This window comes from Mustela putorius, unplaced genomic scaffold (genome assembly GCF_011764305.1).
Source record: "Mustela putorius furo isolate JIRA1106 unplaced genomic scaffold, ASM1176430v1.1 tig00003858_pilon_pilon_pilon, whole genome shotgun sequence".
Classification (NCBI taxonomy): Eukaryota; Metazoa; Chordata; class Mammalia; order Carnivora; family Mustelidae; genus Mustela; species Mustela putorius.
The window spans coordinates 53,792,137-53,811,237 of NW_025422010.1; the positions used below are offsets into that span (position 1 = coordinate 53,792,137).

At 45.5% G+C, this 19,101-nt stretch overlaps 1 protein-coding gene and 1 long non-coding RNA gene across 2 annotated transcripts in view; one reads left to right on the forward strand and one right to left on the reverse strand.

The window, feature by feature from the left end:
• Nucleotides 1–3,372, reverse strand: part of KDSR (3-ketodihydrosphingosine reductase) — a 39,498-nt gene extending 36,126 nt beyond the window's left edge. The window contains exon 1 of the mRNA XM_045065702.1: nucleotides 3,147–3,372. Within this exon, the coding sequence (XP_044921637.1) occupies nucleotides 3,147–3,254 (108 nt within the window). The 5' untranslated portion in view covers nucleotides 3,255–3,372. The remainder of the gene's footprint in view (nucleotides 1–3,146) is intronic.
• On the forward strand, nucleotides 1,553–17,282 carry LOC123387649. Its single transcript, XR_006602167.1, has 3 exons — nucleotides 1,553–2,629; nucleotides 11,072–11,198; nucleotides 16,155–17,282. It is a non-coding gene; the product is annotated as an uncharacterized LOC123387649 (long non-coding RNA).
• Nucleotides 17,283–19,101: the final 1,819 nt, after the last annotated feature.

A 19,101-nucleotide genomic window follows, 5' to 3' on the forward strand; every position in this document is an offset into this window, starting at 1 on the left:
ACCCTGAGATCAGGACCTGAGCCTAAGGCAGAGGCTTTAAGCACTGAGCCACCCAGGCGCCCAGCTGCTGAGATATTTCACGGGTGGCTTTGGCTTTTGAAATTTCACCAGACATTCCAATTCCACAGCAATTAATATGCCCCCGGCCCTCGTATGATGGTGTTACTGCTGCCTCGATGTCCCTCCACCCAACATCCCCTGCATACCTACCTATCCAATCCTACCTACCCTATCCTAGTCCTCCAGGACTCCTTTCTTTTTTTTTTTTTTTTTTTTTTTTTTTTTTAAGATTTTTATTTATTTATTTGACAGAGAGAGATCACAAGCAGGCAGAGAGGCAGGCAGAGAGAGAGGAGGAAGCAGGCTCCCCACTGAGCAGAGAGCCCGATGTGGGCCTCGATCCCAGGACCCTGAGATCATGACCTGAGCCGAAGGCAGCGGCTTAACCCACTGAGCCACCCAGGCGCCCCAGGACTCCTTTCTGACTCAGTCACTCAGTCCTCTCCTTTACCTGTCCCTTTCCACTTTGTGTACACATCTTAGCTCTGTGACCAAACTGTAAGCTCCTTGAGGACAAGCACTGAGTCCAATCTATCCCCCCCTACTCTGAGCACAGAACCTGGCATAAGCCGTTGCGAAATGAGCACTCAGCCAACATTCATTTCCAAGAGTGGTGCAAGGGTACTGTTTCTCTGATATAGACAATGCCAAAAAAATTGGAAGTAAAGTTTCCCTATCTGTTATTCGATAAATTAATGGAAGCTGAAGTGATAAGGTTATTGAGAAAACCTACATTCTCTAAAGTGCTACTGCTGTGATTGCTGTCCTTTTTCTAGACCGTGCTACGTAAGCTGGCTGGGTCCACGCACTGCACAGACGAGAGACTGTTCAACCTGATCACTTCTAAGTCTTTTCCTTAAGAGCAAGGGTAAGGCTTCGATCTTTCGTTCCTACCTCGCGAGAAACTAACCTTCTAATTAAGCTAATGCTTAAGCATCTAAGACTACGTAAGAGTATACATCAGCCAAGTCTAGGCTGTGCTATTCTGAATGGCAGAACAACGTGGCAGAGATTTTCCAAAGGGCTGAGAAAAGTGGGAAACACGGATGGAGTTGCCTGACAACTGGTAAACTGGGCCCAGGTGTGAAAGATAACAGCCTAATTTCTTTCCTTATTCTTCCTAATTTCTTTCCATTGAATCCTCTTAGGATTCAATGCAAAATATCATTTAAATGTTTCTATCTCTTTCATCACGGCATACACCTCTTATTGAGGACCAGAAACAGGGTGGTTTGCAGCAAGAACTGCTCCCAGCCATCTCCAAAAAAAGGAAGGACCTGATTTTCCAGTTCTCCCCAAGTCGATTAAACAGGTTTTTAAACACAAGTACATACCCTGTAAGACTCCGGCAGTATCACCGCTGTCATTAGGGAGATAACACTAGTATATGCGAACTGTTCTAAATAGAAAGCAGTAATTGTGACCTAAGTCTGTTCATGCTTTCACATAAGGAGACATTCGGAATGTTAGCTCCCTTTCCTAACACCACCTGGTCCGGTCCTAACAACTCTCAAGAAAAAGAATGGCGCTTTCCCTCGTCTTGTGACATTAAAAAAGAAGACAGATGGTGACATCATGTGAATTATTCATGTCATCCTCACATTATTTATAGTGGCGTATTAAAATGGGATGGTGAAAATAAGAAATTCTTCTTAGTTTACCCCAACAGACTCATTATCTTACTCAGGGCCTGCGGCACAATGAAGCGAGAAGGACTGGAGTCAAGGTTAAGTGAAACTCCCTTACAAATACTGAATCGAAATGTTCACTCTTGCTTTTGGCTTTACATTTTTTTTTTTCCCCCAAGTTACATTCTGCAAGCATAACTTCTGCAAGATTTCAACTTTGAAAGCCATGCTTCTGAGGCAGAAGTTCTGTTGGAGATGTGACACTTTCAGAATTTGGCCTCCGTGGAAAGTTTGGCTTCTCTCGCTCCCTTTCGAAATGAATTTACACTAACCTCATCCGCGCTGCACACCAGCAACAGCAGGAGCTGGGAATATACTAATATTTTTACAAAGGACCGTGTAAAAAAAAAAAAAAATACGTGTTCTCATTCACAAACGTTCGTCCAGCTCTAAAGCACACTAAAATGAATGGCCAGTCCAGCCTGGTCAGCTCGGTAGGGAGGCTCCGTCTCGACCGGCACCGGCTCGCACACGTCCCCTCTGGCAGGCTTCCTGCCGCCCGCTCAGTAACTAACTCTCCTTATTCAATCACCGCCCACCTCGGGGTGCCTGGGGCTGGTGAGATCCGAATAAGAAAACCCATGCGAAAGCCACAGCAAGTGGCAAAGGGCTGCGCGCAGGTGAGAAGGAAGGTGCCGACACCTGCAGAAAAGGGATCTCTGAAGACACTCGCTTCCGGGAGGGAAGGACCCAAACCCACCCGCACCTCCCGCATCCCTCCCGCACGAGCAGGTCGGTGAGCTCGTCCGCGGACTCCGAAACGATGGCCTCCCCGGGGGCTGAGCTCCGACAGGCCAGCCGGGTAGACGGGCCAGAAGCGTCCCGACACCGTCGAGCCGGGACCGCCAGCCCCCCGGGCTCCGGGCGGTTTCCCCCCCAAGGTGAGTCACTTCCTGGATTCCTCCGGCAACTGCTCTTTCTGCCGCTCGCCCAGGCCGTCGGCCCGTTCCGAGCTGCCTCGGCGGGTCCCGGCGGCTGGGACCCCTTCCCCGCCGCCCGCCTCCCCGCGACCCGGCCGGGACCGCGCGCCTCGCCCTGCGCGGCCACCGACCGCGGCGTCCTTGGCAAAGTTTCTCAGCCTTTCCGCCCCTCGGTGGACTCCTCGGGAAAACCGAGCGCAGCAGTATCCACGCCCCACGGGTGCCCCGGGGATTAGCGAGCGGCTCCCGAGCCCCCGGCGCCCCGCTCTCCCGCCCCGGGGAGGGCCAGCTGCGGCGGAGGGCGGGGCCCCGCCGTCCCCCGCAGGGACGGGGCCGGGCCGCGCGGCGGCAGGTGGCCCTCGGCGGAGAAAGGGACGCGGGCGGCTGGGCCTCGGTCGCGGGCCGGCGCGCCAGGGGGCGGGCTCGGGGCGGCCGAGCGGGCCGGGCGGCGGCGGCGCAGCAACAGGAGGCCACTCACCACCACATGCGCCCCGGGCAGGGCGAGGGGCTTGGGGCTGATGAGCGGTGACACCATGTAGAGCAGCAGCACGAACGCCACGAGGAAGGCGGCGGCCAGCAGCAGCATCGCTCGGCGGGGCCGGGCCGGGCCGGGAGGGCGGGCGCGCGGGGCTCGGCGGCGCGGCGATCACGCGCGGCCGCGCGCAGCAGGAGCCGCTGTTTGGGTTCGCGGCCGGCGCGGGGCGGGGCGGCGGCCGGAGGGGAAGAGGCGGAGCCGGCCGAGGGCGCGACCGCGGCGGGGCGGCGCTTCCCGGAGGCGGGGGCCGGGGCCGCGAGGCTGGGGGGCCTAGGGTAGAGCTGCGGGACCCCGCCCGCGACCTCCCGGCGGACGGGGTGTCCCCGAGCGCGGGGGCGGCGGGCCCACGGCGGCGCCACCTGCCAGCGCCTCCCGAAGGGCCCGGGCGACGCTCAGGGGTGGGGTCGGGGTGCCTCTTAGGACCGCGGAGGCGGGTTTCCAGGCCTCCCCAAGCCGAGTCTGGGGGTGGGAGCCGCTCGGGCCCCGGTTCCGCGCTCGCGCCGGGCGGTCGCGGGAGCCGGGGAACGCGATCCCGGGCGCTCGAAGCCGCGGCCTGGGCCCGGCAGACCCTGTCGCAGCGGGGAACCCTGAGATCAAGCCGACCTCCCGGCTCCATGTCAGGCCTTCTAGGCGTACTCCGAACCGTGGTCACAGCCCACGATCGCGTTTCAGAGGACCGGGAAAGTCTTACCGTGGAGGCTTTTAGCCACTCGGATTGAATTTCCTTGAGCTTAAGACTCCATCCCCTTTCCCAAGGCTGCGTTCAAAATAAAACAAAGCACAGCTTTATTGAGATCTAATTCACATCCCATACAATTCACCGATTTAAAGCGCACAATAAACAGTTTTTAGTACGGTCACAGACTCCTGTAACCACTACCACAATCAATTTTAGAACATTTAGTTACCCCCCCACACACACACCCCCAAATACCTTGCATCCATCAGCCCCCACTCCCTGGTTCCTCCCAAGCCCCTGCCCAGTCCTAGGCTACTTGCCACCAGTCTTTCTGTCTCTAGGTTTGCCTAAGCTGGGTATTTCATAGAAATGGAATTCCGCAATATAGGCCTTTTCTGTCAGACTTATTTCACTTATATTATTTTCGAGGTTCACCCATGTTGTACAATGCAACGGCCCTTCATTCTTTTTATCACCAACTTGTATTCCCTGGTATGAGTATACCACATATTATGTTCACTGACGGATGGACAGAGGGAGGTTCTTTCCATTTGAGGGCTATTAGGATTTCTACTGCTGTGAACATTCATGTACAAGATTTCGGGTGGACTTATGCTTTCATTTCTCTTGGATCTACACCTAAGAGCAGAATGGCTGGATCTAGGGTAACTGTGTTTAACCAGAGCTGCCAGACCTTTCTATTCTCGCCCACAGCGTATGAGGGTTCCGGTTTCTCCACATCCCCACCAACACTTGTTACCATCTGTCTTTTTCATTATAGCCTTCCTAGGGGGTGTGACGTTTCCTTCTGGTTTTGATTTGCATGAGGAACATCTGTTTGTTTGCCTGCTTGCTTTTGCCTTCTGTTGTTGTTTTTAGAAACATGCAAGAACTCAGGGGCAAATTGATCTCATTTTTTCTTCTTTCTTAATTTATTGCACAGAGTTAGGCAAATGACAAGGCTTGAGGACACAGTCCCCAAGACTCCTGACACCAATTATGAATTTGGGGGTTCCCCTCAAAATGAAAAAAGTAAAAATTAAAGAAACAAATTTGGGGGTTCCCAAACCACCTTCACTTTTGATAATCCTCTGGAACGCCTCACAGAACGCACAGAGAGCTGTTATTCTCGTGGTTGTGGTTCATGACAAAGTCAGCTAAGTGAAGAAGTACGGAGGTCAAAGTATGGAGGCCTTCCTGTTGCCACTTCCCGTGGAGTCAGGACAGGTAACCCTCCCAGCATGGGTGTGTGATAATAGCACCCAGTTCTGCAAACCAGGGAGGCCCATTTGGTGTCCAGAGTGTTTATTGGTGTTTCCAGTGTGTAAGTACAATTGACTGATTGCACATGTGGCTGAACTCAGTCTTAGAAGGTCAACTGATGATACGACCTTCCACCTAAATCACATGGTTGGTTTTTCTGGCATGATCAGCCCCCACCTCAAAGTCCAGACTGGCCTACCTCATCTAAACAAAGGCACTTCTATTAGCTATGGCACAGCTTACCTCCAAGAAGCCAAAGACAAAGACTAGAACTTCCGGCAAGCCCAGATTCTTGACTACACAGGCCACTCCCTGGCCTTTATCCAAAGCTCTCCTACAGCAAAACAAACACATGCCCTAACATTTGGAGGAGGTAGGGTAGAGTAGGAGGCTCTTAACTCAATTTCCCAATAGATTTGATCAATAATATCAGTAGTGCAATCTTCCTACCTTCAATCCAGTGAAGTGCGGGTGTTACACCATATCACAAGATGGGCTGTAGACATAACCTGAAAAATAAGAGCCAAAAGATAGTGGCCTGTCACTGGAATGTCACTCAGTCATCCACAACTGGTCCAGCTCATCATCACGCCACATGTCTCGGAAAGTCTCCCATCCAGATTTGCAGGTTTCCATTCAACTCTATAAGTTTCTAGAAACAGGGGTGCTCTCTACCCCCTAAGACATCCGCTATAATTGAGCTTTCATAGGAGACAATATCATCTCTTGTTGTGAGCCTCCTTCAAGGTGTTGATGTAACACTGGATTATGTTTGTCGCATAGCCCATTTATTTGTTCTTTTACCCTCATCTACTAGTTCTCCTTCTGTCTATTTGTGACTTATTTTTACCCAGACTTTCTCCCAATGGAAGGAAGGCTAGGTTCAGCCTAGTTCTAGGCTGTTCCAGACTCCTAGCACTGCTACTAATTGAGCAACTGCCTCCCCTGCCGTCCATTCCCATTCATATGGGGGAAGGTGACAGAGGTGCACAACCTGTGGGCTTTCTCAGGCAACCACCACACAACACATCTGCGTTCGCTATCAACCCCAATTTCATCAGATGGAGGGAAGGCGTAACCATCACCCCCATTAATATCTTGGAAGTCTAGTATAAAGGTTTAAAAATAGAGTTAGAGTTTCTTGCTTGGGGATTATCCTTGATTCTACCACCTGAATTTGAAGCCCTAGCCCTTGAGATCACTGTATCGGGGAGAAAAAGAAGAAAGTTGAGGCAATGTGGAGAAAAAAAACAAACCCAAAAGTATGGTCATACCATCTTCTCTCCATGGGAAGAACTGCGCAGTTGCACCAGCATTCTCCCTCACCGTCTCCGGATTCCCTAGAAGAGTGGAGAAGTCTACCAGAATGGGCAACACGTTCAGGAAGACGTAGACGTCAGCCCTTCATGCCTTTATTTCTTCCTCCCCATTTTCTTTTTTCTTTTCTTTCCTTTCCTTTCCTTTTCCTCTCTTTTCTTTAACATTTATTTATTCATTCCAGAGAGGGAGAGCGCATGGGGGTGGGGGTGGGGACAGAGGAAGAGAGAAACTTAAGCAGATTTTCTCTAAGTGTGGAGCCCAATACGGGGCTTGACCTCATGACTCTGAGATCATGACCTGAGCAGAAACCAAGATTCAGACGATTAACTGACTTTGCCACCCAGGCGCCCCTCCCTCCCCCATTTCAGACAATAAATATTTCAATTGCCTGTTCCAATTCTCTGTCAGACCTTTACTCAAGATGATATGCAACATGCTTCTTCCGCCTGATGTTATCTCTTTGCCCGTGACTGGACATTGTGTGCTGAAAAGTGCGTTCCTTGGTCCGAAGACATGGAAGTGGTGGTCCAAGTTGTTATGATATCATCTAGTCCAGTCCTTTTATCGTATTTTGATCATTTGCTCCTAACTCTAGGCCTGCAAAATCCAGTCCAGAGTGTGTCTCTTCCTGTCAAACCACATCTGTAACCTTCCAGGGCTCCCAGCATCTGTCCAGGTACCAGCTCTGTGTTTCCCCAGGGAATCTGTTCCGCAGCCATCTGCAGCCTCTGTCAGTTTGGGTGGCCCACAAAAAGGGTCTCATTGGCATCTCCAGAGGGTACAAGAGGACAATGTCTAGATTCATCCCATCTCTGTGTTGCTGTGGCACTCCCCACCCCATTCCCATATCCATTCATGCCATGGACCCAGGTGGCCAACCCAAGTAAGCACAACAGGATATTCACCAGCTGGTTCCAATCACCTCTCAGTCCTAAAAGAAGGTTCTTCTAATGAACAGTGACATGCCCTCCTTTGATATTCCCCTTGATGGCCATAGTGATTTCCATAGGGGCAGTGCCCCCTACAGCATCCCTTGAACAGAGGCAAGTTTTCCATTGCTCTTTTACTTAACCACATGGCCAAGACATTAGCCATTGCCCATGAGTTGGTTCAAAACCCAAACATACGGGTCACACCACATAAATCAGCTCATTGGACTGATCTGTTCTCATCTTCTATTAGAGCAGCGGCCTCCAAACATCGTGTGATCTATACACCTTGAGACTGACCTCTGTAAACCAAGCAGTTCTTTTTTTGGTCCATAGAGAGCTGTTTGTAGAGCACTGCCCAAGGGCCTACAGGTCTAGCAATTTCTCAGGTGGTTCCAAAGTCAGCGTTAGGGGAAAAGATTCTACCTGCTTGCGAACACACATGCACCTCCTCGTCCCCTGGTACCATGTTCCTGCAAAACCAGCTCCACTGTATCATGGAACTCATCTAGACATTGCTTTTTCCATGAGACTGTTTCTCTGACATCACCTGAGACATTTTATGTATTTCAGGTTTCCAGATTATTTTATGTCCTTCAGTCAACGGGGCAGTTTCAGTTAATGTCCCCTGGCAAGCTAGTAATTGACTCTGAGATGGAAATTCTCTGTCTGAAGTCACAGTAGGCATTGATAGGGGATGCTCACAGCCTTTTGCCATAAGCCCCAGTGTGAGTAAGTATTCTAGGACTTCCTTCTAGTGGTGTTACAGGTACGATCTAGTAGTATTTCCAGATGTGGAATATGCACCCTTCAGAATCCAAAGCCGCCAACTAGACACTGGTCTTACTGCATCTCTTATCTACCAGGTAACCCATACTGTTAAAAACAATGTATGTGGGCTTGGGCAATGTTATCGGGTCCTATTTAAGAGGGTCAGGCAATCTTGCCTGGAGGTCAGATTTGCCTGCCTTGTGTTTTACAGTACTAGGTAGAGGAAATTCTCCCCCATCAGACACTAAATCCATTCCCATAGTACAATCACATAAAGGAGACACAGGTACTTCACACAGAGGCAGTTCAGACGTTCTGCATTTCATCCAGACTTTCACCTAATCCCATCAACCACTGCAGCTCTGTATCCGCCCAGCCCAACTATAGTCCCTGTTAGGACTTCACCAATAGGGAGAACTATCGGAATGTCCATCAGTGGATGAATGAATAAAGACAATATATACACAATGAAATATTAGTTGGCCTTTAAAAATAAGGAAATCCTGCCCTTTGTGATAACATGAAGGAACCTAGGGATATTATGCTAAGTGACTATAGAAAGATTTCACAGAAATACAGATAGATATTTCATAATCTTGCTTATATGTGGGATCGTTAAAACAAAAAAAAAAGCAGAACACATAGGAACAGAGAAGAAAATGCTGGTTACTGGAGGCTCGGGCTTGGTGGGAATGAGAAGATTATAGAAGGAAAGAAGGAGGGAAGGAAGGAAGGGAGAAAGAAAGAGAGAGAAACAGAAAGAGAGAAAGAATGAAGTAAGAAGGGAAAATGAAAGTAGAATATCAGTTTCCAGAGGCTGGGAGGAAGGTAGCATGGAGAGTAAGTGTTTAATGGGAACAGAGGTTCCATTTTGCAAGATGAAGAGAATTCTGGAGACCAAGGTCAAGATGTTTGCACAACAGTATGAATATACTCAATGCTACTGAGCTTTTGACTTTAAAAAATGATTAAGATTGTAGATTTCATGTGATGTGTATTTGATCACAATCAACATTTCCAAGTGAATATACTGTTTAATATGTTTCTATCAAAATCCCAGCTAGGGGTGCCTGGGTGGCTCAGTGGGTTAAGCCGCTGCCTTTGGCTCAGGTCATGATCTCAGGATCCTGGGATCGAGTCCCACATCAGGCTCTCTGCTCAGCAGGGAGCCTGCTTCCTTCTCTCTCTCTCTGCCTGCCTCTCAGTGTACTTGTGATTTCTCTCTGTCAAATAAATAAATAAAATCTTTAAAAAAAAAAAATCCCAGCTAGATTTTTTGTAGATAGAGGCAGGAGTATTCTAAAATTTGTTTGTAAAAGTGAAGAAACAAGAAGAGCTAAGACTTTATTTTGAAAAGAATAGGCACTTGGGTGGCTTAGTTGGCCAAGCAACTGCCTGAGGCTCAGATCATGATCCTGGAGCCCAGGGATCCACTCCTGCATCGGGCTCCCTGCTCAGCGGGGAGTCTGCTTCTCCTTCTGACCTCTCCTCTCTTTAATGGAGGGAAAGGTAGCCTTTTTAATAAATGGTGCTGGGACAATTGGGCACCTATAGACCAAATAAATAAATAAATAAATAAACCTCAACCTGGACATTCCATCTTCCACAAAAATTAATTCAGATGGCCCAATAGTTAATTTTATGTAACTGTGACTAAACCCTGGAGTGTCCAGATATTTGGTCAAACAGTGTTCTGGGTTTTTCACCAAGAGTGCATATAGTGATATAAGCATTTAAATCAGTAGAGTGAGTAAAGCAGATCGGCCTTCCCAGTGTAGATGGGTCCCATCCAATCTGTTGAAGGCTGACATAGAACCTGAAGCTTACCCTCCACCAAGTAACAGAAAATTATTCCTGCCTGCTGGCCTTTGAACTAGAACATCAGCTTTTTTTTTTTTTTTTTTTGCCTTTGGACTTGAGTTGAAATCTTGGCTCTTCCCAGGCCTGCAGCTTGTCAACTCACCTGTAGATCTTGGAACTTCACAGCCCTCATAATCACATAAGCCAATTCCTTATAATCAGTCAGTTAATCAGTCCATCTTTTATTGGTTCTGTTTCTGGAGAGCCCTGACTAATGCAGAAGGAATCATGGACATAAATGTAAAACTATAAAACCATTAGAAAAAACACTGGATTTTCAAAGAATGGCGATTTTTGGTCAGTCAGGGAAAAAAAAAAATCCGGGTCGCTTATTTATAAAAGAGATCAGACTAGTTTTAGATTTCTCCATGGTGACATTCAACACAAGAGAACAAAGATACATCTATAAGATCCTTTAGGAAAGAATGTTGAGCCAAGGTTTCTTACCCAGCTAATCTGTACTTCACCCACTGAGCATGCAGTAAGTAAGGAAATGTTTTTCCCATGAGTGTTTCTTGAGGCAAGTATGGAGCTCTTAGTCCCTTTGGGTTGCTATAAAACAATACCACAGATTCATTGGCTTATCAGCAGCAGAGATTTATTTCTGCCAGTTCTGGAAGCTGGGAAGTCCAAAATCAAGGCGCTGGCAGGTGCGGTGTTTGGTAAGGGCCCACTTCCTTGTTCATAGATGGTGTCTTTTCACTGTGACCTAATGTGGCAGAAGGGGGAAGGGAACTCTCTGGGCTTTTAGAAGAGCACTAATCCCGTTCATGGACCAAAATCACCTCTCCAAGGCCCACCTCCACTTGCCGTCCTGTTGGGCACTGGGATTTCACATATGAATTTTGGAGGACACAAATATTTCAGCATGTAGCCAGCTGAAAGATAACCGGAAAAGTATGATACTGTTTTTTGAGAATTTCAGAAATGAAATATACTTAACAGTAGAACAAGAACTAAAACAAATGTAGGAGCTAGGGAACAGAATGCTATGTAATTGGTATATACCTTAACAATGGAAAAATAATAAAAGAAATGCATTTTAGGAGGAGAAGGAGGATGTGGAAGGTGGGAGTGACTTCATGAATGCTGTCATTTATAACTGAAATCGAAAGGAATCGTTTCAAGCTGACAAATCAAGTCATACAAGTATGAACATTTAACACCACGAAGGTAAGCATGAAGAAATATTGACTCAAATCAGGTGAGTTGGGAAGGAAGGGGAAGGATGCATATTTTATTGCTGTTATGGGAAAGGGCTAAGACGTTATCAAAGGAAGTAGAGGATATGGGGCCAAATGAGGTGTCATTATAGAGGCAAATAAGACAACATCAACTTCTCTAATGACAGCCTGAAGAAACGAAGAGGGAAATGAACACTCCTGACTGACGGGATCACATTGTCTTCTGCTCCCACAGCTCTTGGTACATCCGGGTTGTTCTGTGTAATGAAGGGCTGGCTGGCACCCCGCAGGCAGCACTGCCCTTCTCCATCTCGGCTGAGATCGGTGGCTGAGATCAGTGCATTCAGCAATGCTCCTCAAACTGTGTTGAATGCCCAGTGTCCTTTTTTATTTCCTTTCTGTGGCAACCCAGTCAGGAGAATGAAATGACACCTAACCAAAGCAAACACATGCAAAATGCAAGCTCTAATCATTGGCTGTTAGAGTCCAGAGACTTAAAAATAATGAATATAATAATATTGAGAAAAAGAATGACAAAACTATTAGGTTCTTTGTTAAAAGTATAACAGTGGTTCGTCTGGAGAAGTATTTTCATAGGAAACTCTATTTTCCAAAGATGGCTACCATAGCATCATGAACACCAACTTGCCCTCCGAGTGAGTGACGCCTCACCAGCAGAGATGAACCATCCACGCTGAGTCCTACCCAAATTGTAGAATTTGACTTTTTTGCCTAATTTGCTTCCTCCTCCTTCTCTTCACAGGGGATCATCTGTAGCAAACATCTTGCCCCCCAAACTCCTCTTGTTGGCTTCTGGAGAACTCAACTTGTGACAACACATAACACCCAGCCCTTAACCTGGCAACTTCCCTTCTTTGGTATTAGAAATGCTAGAAAATTCTAGCATTTGAATTACCCAAAATGTTAAATAAACCTGGTCAGAATTTAGACCCAACTACAAAAAAGCTTACATTCAGTGTAAGTTATTTAGGAAATTCCAAATGCTTTTCTTTGTTACTTGCTACATGTAGTACCTTATAAATGATGCTTTTCTGCACATGAGCAGGAGCTCTTTTCTCAAAAGCTAGTGCAGAACACATGTGACTGTTCACTTCAAAGGTTTAGCAAAGAAAAGTCCTAGTCAACTGCATTTGACTTTACTTCTAGTACCCTCAACCATACTTACAGTCTACAAACGTGGTAGGACGAGAGAATGGGGAAGCAACTGAGGCACTTGACTCAGGAACAAAGTTTGGTGGGATTCCAAAATAATCAGTCATCAACATAAATGGCATTTTAAGATGATATTAAAAAATTAATGCAAAAAATATCCATGATTTAAAAATATCAAAATTGTTATTGAGATCATCTTCACATGACTGACTGAATGAATAGCAGAGGTTTGTGATGGGGTTACATACCTGCGGTCATCACCCCAAAGCACCTCATTCTAGGTCCTCATAAATTGTAGATGACATTTTTTTCTGATTTGAAAAATAACAAATATACTTCACATCCATTATGATGACTATTATAAAAAAAACTAAACTAAACAAAAATGAACAATAACCAGTGTTGGTGAAGATGTGGCAAAATGCATTGGTGATGGGGATACCGAATGGTGTCATTACTGTAGTGGTTTCTCAAAACGTTAAACATGGAATGACCATGTGATGATTCAGCATATGATGATTCTACATACCTAGCAGTTCCACTCCTATGTATACACCCAAAAGGGCCTCAATTCTTGGGTATATACCCAAACAGATCCTTGAATACCCATGTCTTTAGCGGCATTACTCACAATAGCCAAAGGTGGAAACAAGAAAAATATTCACTGGCAGATAAATGAATAAACAAAATGTGGCTTATATGTACATACAATGGGATATTATTCAGCTTGAACAAATGAAGTTCTAATAACATGCCACAGCATGGATGGACCTTGAAGAGACTGTGCCAAGTGAAATAAGCCACATACGGAAGGACACATGGTGTTTGAGTCCATTTATATGAGGTACTTAAAATAGGCAAATTCATAGAGGAAGATGGTAGAATCGTGGTCGCCAGGGACTGGGGGGATGGGGTGGAAAGCTATTATTTAATAGTTTCCACTCAGGTTGATGAAAATTCTGGAAATGGGTGGTGGTGATGGTTCCACACAGTGTGAATGTATTTAATGCCACTGAATTGGGCATATAAAAATAGAAAATATGGTAAATTTTATGTCACGTATTTTTTACAGTAAAAATGACAAATGCTCACCTCATAAAGTTAAACAAATAAGAAAATAAAGAGTAAATTTTAAATTATTACTCGTGCTATCACCCAGAGAGATAGCTGGCTTCAGACCTTTCATAGAACATCTTGGGATGACCTCACAACGTGTGGCAGCATCATTAAGACATGTGTTTTTTTCCTCTCTGGCTTTTCTCTTCCTGTGTTATGTGAGGATATCAGGCTTCACTTGCACGGTGTACACAGACAAAAGCATCTTGGCCCGCAAAATGTTTTCATATTGGCTGACTCCCCCTAACAAATCCTAATTTCTCTTGTCACTGAAGAGATTAAGTGAAAGACCTTTGAGAGCAAGAGGAGAAAAGAGAATTTTAAGGCTCCAAGAAGGAATGGGGACAGAATCTCTCACATCACAAGTTCTAAGGGTTGGACCCATGGACACACACCAGTGGCCAATCCTCAGATAGGATGGCACTGAGGTGTCCAGCCTTCTGCAAAGATTCTTCTATTGTATTCCTGGCGTGGAAGAGGAGAGCTAAGGAACGTCTCTGGACATAAGCAATAAGAACACCAGTAACAGACTTACTTGGTACACTAGACATTTATCTCCTGTTATGAATCTATTGACAATTATTTAGAAGTCTTTGGGAAAAGAAGATAGAAGTCTTGGAGGTCTGGCAACTTTCTAAGACACAACTATTCCTATATCAAGGATTGGCTACATCCAAATGTCTTGGCATGACAGCCATTGGGTTATTGGGTTTTGTCTTTAGTTTCTTTTAATCTAGAAGAGTCTCTTAACCTTTTATTTCATTTAAGGGTCTCCACTTTGTGGAGACCAGGCTGGTTATCTAGTAGATGCCCTATATTCTCATTTGACTGATTGGTTCTTCCCAATGTTATGTCTCTCTCCCTTGAATTTTCTGGAACCCAGCTGTTAGGTGTATGGCTAACATTTTTGTTTCAAGAGGAGATTCAGATCCCACATTTTTGGTAGGATAAGCATATTTTGTATCTCTTCCTACCCAGCAGCACATGTCAATTTGTCTACTGTAAGTGATGCTCAATTTAATTGGACTTCTTGGGTAAGGTGGTGACGAGCGTCTCTCTCCATTGTAAAGATCATATTCCCCTCTGTAAACAGCAGGTCACCTGGGAGTGACACCATGAAATGTAGGCAGATTGTCACCAATAATTCCTCCCATTTCTGTTAGCATGTTCTGCTCCTCCCATCAAGAGGTAGAAATCTTTTTCATCCCTATTCTGGACTGGCCTTGTAACAGTTTAAGTAATTATAATGTGGTAGAAGTGGTATATCCTTATTTTGGGGCCTAGGCCTTAAGATGCCTTAAAGCTTCTCTTTTTGCCCTCTTGGGTTCAAGCTGCCCAGTAAAGAAACTCGGGCTGGACTACTGAATCGTAATAGTGCATGAAGAGGAGAGAGGTCCCCCCAGTCCAGCTGGAGGCATCAGACATAGGAGTGAAGCCATCTTGAATTCTTCAGCCCAGGTCAAGCTATCCCAGCCAACACCACGTGGTCAGAGGCAAGTCCTGTCCATGGAGCTCTGCTTAACTTGCAGCCATGACAAAAAAATAAATGGTATTTTAGGCCAACATGGATTTTGAGTGGTTTGTCATTCAGGCAACATAGGAAACAAATCCCATGTAAATATTCAGTGTTTCATGCGATAGTTTTAGCATCCATTGATATTTGCCTGGGTCAATTATTTCATTGGGGTTGCCACAGGAGAGTTTAAATTTTGCTGTTCTCTCTACAGCAGAGAGAGAGAGAGAGAAGGGGCAGAGAGAAGAGGGGGAGAGAAAAAGCACCAGTTTTCTGTCAACTTGGTATAAATGGCTGTTCCTCCTGAGGATGGAGGGTAAATGCTTCATCTTTCCCATGATTAGTTTTCAGAACAGAAAGGTGAAGAGTCAGTCACTCCCCAAGGATGGCAAATAGGGTTCTCCACCCTCTACTTCTAGTCTTCCTTCAGTGCTTGTCCTCCAGTCCCCTGGGTCTCCACACAGACCTGTCCATGAACTCAAAGCATTGCGCTCTAACCGCTGAGTCATTTGTCTGTTGAACTGAACTCTGTTTCTTGAAGGCAGGCACATTAGGGGCAAAGCCAAGTATGTCTCAGTTCTACGCGAACCTAGATTTCTATCATACTCCTACTTTTTTTCTTCGTGCATATTATCTTACATGGTTTAGATAATATCTGATAATATTTTTAACCATGACACTGCTTTATCTTTGGGTGATTTTGATGTTTTTTCATTTCATTTTTTTTTTTTTTTTTTTTTTTTTTTAAAGATTTTATTCATTTATTTGACAGAGAGAGAGATCACAAGTAGGCAGAGAGGCAGGTAGAGAGAGAGAGAGGAGGAAGCAGGCTCCCTGCTGAGCAGAGAGCCCGATGCGGGACTCGATCCCAGGATCCTGAGATCATGACCTGAGCTGAAGGCAGTGGCTTAACCCACTGAGCCACCCAGGCTCCCTTCATTTCATTTTTTGATGAAAAGAGTACTGGCCACAGTAGAGTGGGCTGGTAATAGAAATCAGCAGTTCCTGACCCGCAAACCCCAACTCCACCAGGAGTAAGCACTTTCGGTTTTTTAGGTTTGGTTCTTGTACGTCTCTCTTTTTTAATGGCCACAATATCTTTCAACTCAAATGCCTTTTTCACAGTGTTGCCTTGTCTCCCAGTGACAGGTGGGATCTATATCCTCTCCCCTAGAAACTGGAGGGCCTTTGTGACTGTTCCAACCAATACAGTACGGCAGTGGGGACGCAGTGTGACTTCTGAGACTGCTACAGAGACTGCCAAAGTTTTCTGCCTCTCTGGAATACTTGGATCTCGAAGCCTTCGTCCTGACCACCTGGCGGAAGCCCCACGTAGACACTGCCTGGGGAGGCTTCATGGAGCTGCCCCTACTGCCCCCCGGAGTTTCATTGCTCTGCCATGCCAGCCCCAGCCGCTCTGTGACCACATCTGTGCACATGGTTCCCAGCTAGACCCCGTGAGCTCCTGATCCACAGCAATCAAGAGAGAAAATGGTGCTTTAAGCCATGATGGTCAGGCCTCTTGGAGGCCAGGCTTGGTTTTTTGGTCATACTAAGAAAGTAGCACCTTCATTTACTCTGGTCCCAAGGATCCCAGCATCACTGAATTATTGCTTATGAACTCCGTGGGGAAGATCATTCTAATTGTCACGCATGCACGTTCTAATTGCCTCATATGCTGACAAATCCACTTGGCTTGTAATGGTTAATTGACATGACATGGCTTCTGCAACCAAAGGATCTTTTCAGCTCTGACGAAATCAAAGAGCCAGTGAAATAACTGGCTTTCACCTATCAAAGGCTCGGTTACGGGGCTGGGTCATGGATCTCCCCTGGGAACAGTGAAGCCTTGGGAAGGTTCTCAAAAGATGAATCCATGCCAGCATTTCTATTTCCTAAAGATACTGGGTTCTTCCTTCTGCATTATGTATTAAGGGAGTTCCGATTCGATTGTCGAGTTGTTTCTTCAACCACCGAAGCAATTAAAACCACTCCCAGCAGCTCAAACTGAAATTCTAAATTCAGTCTGTTGATTGAACCTGTATCATTAAGTCTTGATCATTTCTGAAACTCGGCTCTCCTTTTCTTGACTGATCACCAAAATACTCCATTCCCACCCAGAGTGCTCCAGGTATGTCCCGAGGCTCAGAATCCTTCAAATCCTTATAAATATACACATCCCAATACTATGCACCCTGCTCTTTGCCTCCCAAATTTCCTTACCTTCACATTAAAAAACCAATAAACTCCACAAAACTTGTTGAATCTGAATTTAACTGCTATCACTTGGTAACTGCACAAATACTAAGTTTCACTTGAATTTTTTGATACTGTGAATGTGAGGAATGTTTATAGTCATGGATCTCTGGGTTTCTCTCCCTGCCCTAACCTCAAAACAGCAGTCTTTGCCTTCATTTTGTTCTGTAGTAGCTAGGAAGGAGTTCCCGTGTCTTGTCCTCACTGGGCACTTCATTCCGTGGGACCACAGACCATTGTGTAATTAGCTGTCTCACCATGAGCTACCAGATTCCCATCAGGTCAGATACTAGTGATGCGGATTCTGTTTTTAACGTCCTGCCATCTTTGTGGTGCTCAAGACAGATGGACCTGGATGGCAGCACCTGATACACCATGGCTGGTCGGGTGCCCATGAGGGTTGCCTTGTGATGGAGAAAAACAGGATGTCCCCACTTTGGTTCCTGTAGCGGGAGGCTAGGGGCATTCCCAAAAGCAGAAGGGCAGTCTGGGGGAACAGCATGCTTCCCAAGTACATTTGTTTGATGACTTGTCTACGCTGTTCTGTTTTTTACTCTCTTCTTAAAAGCTTTCCTATTATTATAGAGCTCCAGAGGGGGACACAAACTCCTGTGATCAGCTCTTGGCCCAATTGTAATTCTTCCCTAAAAACTTTTGCTTATTTTGGGAAATTAAAATATTTAAAGATAAAAACAAAGGAAAACTTGGGGCGCCTGGGTGGCTCAGTGGGTTTAAGCCTCTGCCTTCAGCTCAGGTCATGATCCCAGGGTCCTGGGATCGAGCCCCACATTGGGCTCTCTGCTCCGCAGGGAGCTTGCTTCCCTTCCTCTCTCTCTGCCTGCTTGTGATCTCTGTCAGTCAAATAAATAATAAATTTTAAAAAAATCTTAAAAAAAATTATTAAAAAAAAAACAAAAAACAAACAAAAAAACCCAAAGGAAAACTTAGCAAACATCCATACTGCTACCATACAGATTTAGCCACTGTTAATTTCTTGATGTATTTGCTTTCATTCCTAATTTAAAGTAAAAAATGTGTGGGACAGGTTGGAGGGGGGCAAAAATAATACATACTTATTGTAAAGTATTCAGACTGAGAAAAAATTACAGATTCATTCACTCAATAAATATTTATTGAGCACCCATCAGGCACCAGGCACTGTTCCGGATACTGAGATACAGCAGAGAGAGAGGAAAGAAAGACCAGAAAATCCAAGCTCTCACAGAACATACATGTTAGCAGAAAAAACTACAAGTGAGAAAAACAGGGAACTACACAGCATGTTACATGGTAAGTGCTGCAGAGGAAACTAAAGCAGGGAATGGGTATAAGGAGCGTCCGGAGGGACTGCGATTTTAAATAGGACGACCGGGGAATCTCTCACTGAAAAGGTGATCTGAAAATATACCTGAAGATAAAAGGGGGAGAGAAAATTAAAAAAAAAAAAAATCAACCAAAATCTCACTAACCACAAATGACAAAATGAACATGAGGTGAAAAAAAATTTACCTTTCTATGTATACAAACAGAAACATACAGCTAGGAGAAACATACTATTATAAAAATGGATGCAAACTTTAAAATATTTTTTCTTTTCAATCATCAATTTTTAAAGCATCTTTGTTGTGTCTGGGGATTAGAGAACATACACGTAGATGTGCAGAGATCTACATATCAGATTTGAGATTATATTAAGTCTAGATTCAACTCGGTTAGAACTGATACTTCAACCATCTTCTGACTCATGAACAAGGCCCATTTCTCTATTTACTCAGGTTTTCCTTTGTAATGTATCCTAGTTTTCTATGTGAAGGTCTGCACATCTTTCAGACTT